Source organism: Buceros rhinoceros, unplaced genomic scaffold (genome assembly GCF_000710305.1).
Source record: "Buceros rhinoceros silvestris isolate BGI_N320 unplaced genomic scaffold, ASM71030v1 scaffold12017, whole genome shotgun sequence".
In the NCBI taxonomy this organism is placed as follows: domain Eukaryota; kingdom Metazoa; phylum Chordata; class Aves; order Bucerotiformes; family Bucerotidae; genus Buceros; species Buceros rhinoceros.
In genome coordinates, this window is record NW_010421627.1 from 18805 (window position 1) to 21798 (window position 2994).

A 2994-nucleotide genomic window follows, 5' to 3' on the forward strand; every position below is an offset into this window, starting at 1 on the left:
AGCGGCTGCCGAATGAAAGTCACTTACCACCGCGTGCTAACTAGCCCATGTGTTCTCTCCGGGTGCCACTGTAAGTATCGCCTCCCTTACGGTAACGTCAGTCTTCTGTCACCACACACACTAATGTGTTACTCTACAGCAGCTTAATGAAAGCCCGGAGGAGATTTTACACGCAATGAAGTAGAACAAGAACCAGCAGTTGTGTAACCAAACAGGGACAGGTCAGCAATGTGTAAACCATCTTGTCACTTTGGCCACCAAGTGTGTGCCCAGGATACAGATGCAGTTCCTACAATCCCACCACGGACAACGAAAACCTAGTTAATACTCTCAAGAGCCCAGACATCAATTAAATGTGCCCTAAAGCAAACTGCTCCATTTCCTAAACCGGATCATTCTCCAGCCTTCCTTGGTCGCGCTTCCTACACTTCTCTCATTTTTAAAGGGGCATCCAGCTCCTCTACAAACACCCAGACATGGCCACTTCTGATTAAGCATCTTCATCTGGGAGCCAAAAACTACTGTGATTACTTGGTGATGCTGCTGCACCACCCCAGGTATCAGATATCTTTTTGACAGTTTAATCTGTGTTCTGCTATAAAACTCATCTATTTTAAACACAAACATGCCACAGGAAAAAAAAAAAAGGCAAACAGAAAACATTTCTTCATTATGGAAATATAAATTCTCCCTTGTATTATTTCTGCCTCCCTCAGTAAGATCTTGTACACTGCACACACACTGGTCTCCAGGCAGTAATTACAGAAATGCTCACTGGCAGTTCGTTTCGAGGCTAGAAATGGGAGTTTCCTACTATTTTGTATCGCAGGATCATTTCTTCCTGTAAGGGAACACAGGGTGGAATAGTCTCAGGTAGCTCTCTGCACAGCAGGCCTCACTCAGTGCTCCGCACACAGACTGACTGCAGAGTTTACTAGGACATAAGTTCTATTTACTGCCACAGAGACCTTTCTGGTTGGACAGGCAGCCAGAGTGGCACCATTCCTAGAGAAGAAAAAAACCCCAAAGCCACTGAAAGACATTTAAATGCTCAAGAATTCCCAGGTAATTTCTCTTAGTAGCAGCATACAGGAGGAGGTGCAGAAGAGGAGTTTCACTCTGCTGGTTCACAATGACCCAGCCAACTCACACAGCTCTGCTGGCCCCCAGCGGCAGAGACCCCGCTCCTGCCGACGCGCTGTCACCACACCTACCGTACTTCTGACAGTCCTCTCCACAGCCTCGGCACAGAGCAGGCGAGGAAGGGCTCTCTTACCTTTGCTTTTGTGAAAAACTTGTGTCTTAAGAGTTCTGCTGCTGTCGGTCTGTCAATAAAACAGATGTAGGAATGACAATTAGAAATGCTCTTTCAACACGATGGTCTTCCAGGTTGCTGTGGCTTGTTGTAACACGGCTTCTCATAAGAGCATGGACTTCTCCTGCACAATTCCAAGGAAACTTGACACCAGCAGCCTTTTTAGACACCCTGTGTACTCTGACCAAAGTCTGTTCTGTTCAAAAGCAGCAAATAACCTGGGTCAGGGGAGCAGTTGCTCCCGTTTTGGTGCTGAGTCTCTTTGAGCCAGTTTGCTATGACCACAGAAACAATTTGCTCAAAGCTGACATGAAGGATGCTCACTCACGGAGGAGCACAATACTCACCACGGGAAGTAAGAGTTACCTCAGAGACACTTGATTCTCTGTGGGTAATTCGTTCTACTAAACACGGCGGGACAATCAGACTTTAACAGAAAAGGAACAGCACAAACTATTTTCCCCTTCAAGTTAGACTTTAGGATAAATACTGGAAAGTAAAAGACATTGCTTGGTCAGTTTAGAAGCAGCTTTCTAAAGGCTAGGGCCTACAGGAGAAAGTACAGTTTGCAGCATTTCCCACATGGCAAAATGTGCTTAAATAGTAACAGAGTTTAATTATTGACCTGCCGAGGTTGTTCACCACAGGGCTTATTTCACCTCAGCCTGCTCTAACAAAAACCATCCACCTTATTGTAAGGAAAGCCCCAAAATAATTGCAGAGCAACTGCTGAGTTCTCTCTGAGAACCCACATGATATACACAAGCGCCTCTGGTCCTGCCAGCCACTCTTCACCGGCTGACGTCCTGCTCCCCCAGTCGGGATGACGGCAGCGGCTGTTAGCAGTGCCTGAGAGGAGAGAAGGGCTATGCCATGACTCAAAGTGATTATGTTTCGCTCTGACCAGCGCACACTCTAACCTGCAGGGATAGGACACGCTTTAGAAAACGGAAGAAACATCATGCTGGGAAAAAAAACCCTGCTATCAGCATTCATCAAGCACTGCACTGGGTTCATTAAGCATTTCAAGTGTAAAGCTTGTTAGAAGAGAGAGATCCCATCTCGCACTGCGTTAGAAGCCTTTGTTCCTGGGTCTGTCACAAGAGGGAACTGAAGAACGTCTTCATTATTCATCATTTTATGAAGGGACTTTTTCTGTTCCAGAATGAGTTTGCTTATCAAGGAAAAAAAGAAAAGAAAGAGGTAAAAAAGGATGAAGACTCCTTTAAACAGCTCCACAGACTGCAAACCCTATTTCCTGGCCTGCACAGAAACAGGGCTGAGCTCTCCTGCGTGCTGGGCAGCGGGTCTTAACCTGTGCCACAGGCATCCGGGCCCTGGGCAGCTCTGAGCAATGTCATGCCACGATGACACGATGCTACCCACCCCCTCGGTGGTACTTCTGGCTCCACTGAGTAGTCAAGTACTCTGGCAAGTAAGACCGAAAGTGTCCTCCGGTCACTCAGACAACCCGTGTTGATGAAAATACCTGGATAAAACTGGCCAGTTTTTCCTGATTTTCCTCCCCAAACCCAATATAACTACCAGGTGAAAGCTACACTGAAAGCCGTCTTTGCTTTTAAAAAAAGCCATCAAGCTTTTAAAGAGCTTATTTATGAAGCTTTGCAAGTAAACACGTATTGCCCAATGTGCAATTTTTGATTTCTAAACAAGAGCGG

The 2994-nt window shown here is 46.2% G+C and overlaps 1 protein-coding gene across 1 annotated transcript in view; it reads right to left on the reverse strand.

The window, feature by feature from the left end:
* The window catches only part of OXSR1 (oxidative stress responsive 1), a gene marked incomplete at its 5' end in the record, with an annotated part of 20208 nt that overhangs the window by 11095 nt on the left and 6119 nt on the right, over nucleotides 1-2994 (reverse strand). The window contains one exon of the mRNA XM_010139749.1: nucleotides 1277-1325. Within this exon, the coding sequence (XP_010138051.1) occupies nucleotides 1277-1325 (49 nt within the window). The remainder of the gene's footprint in view (nucleotides 1-1276; nucleotides 1326-2994) is intronic.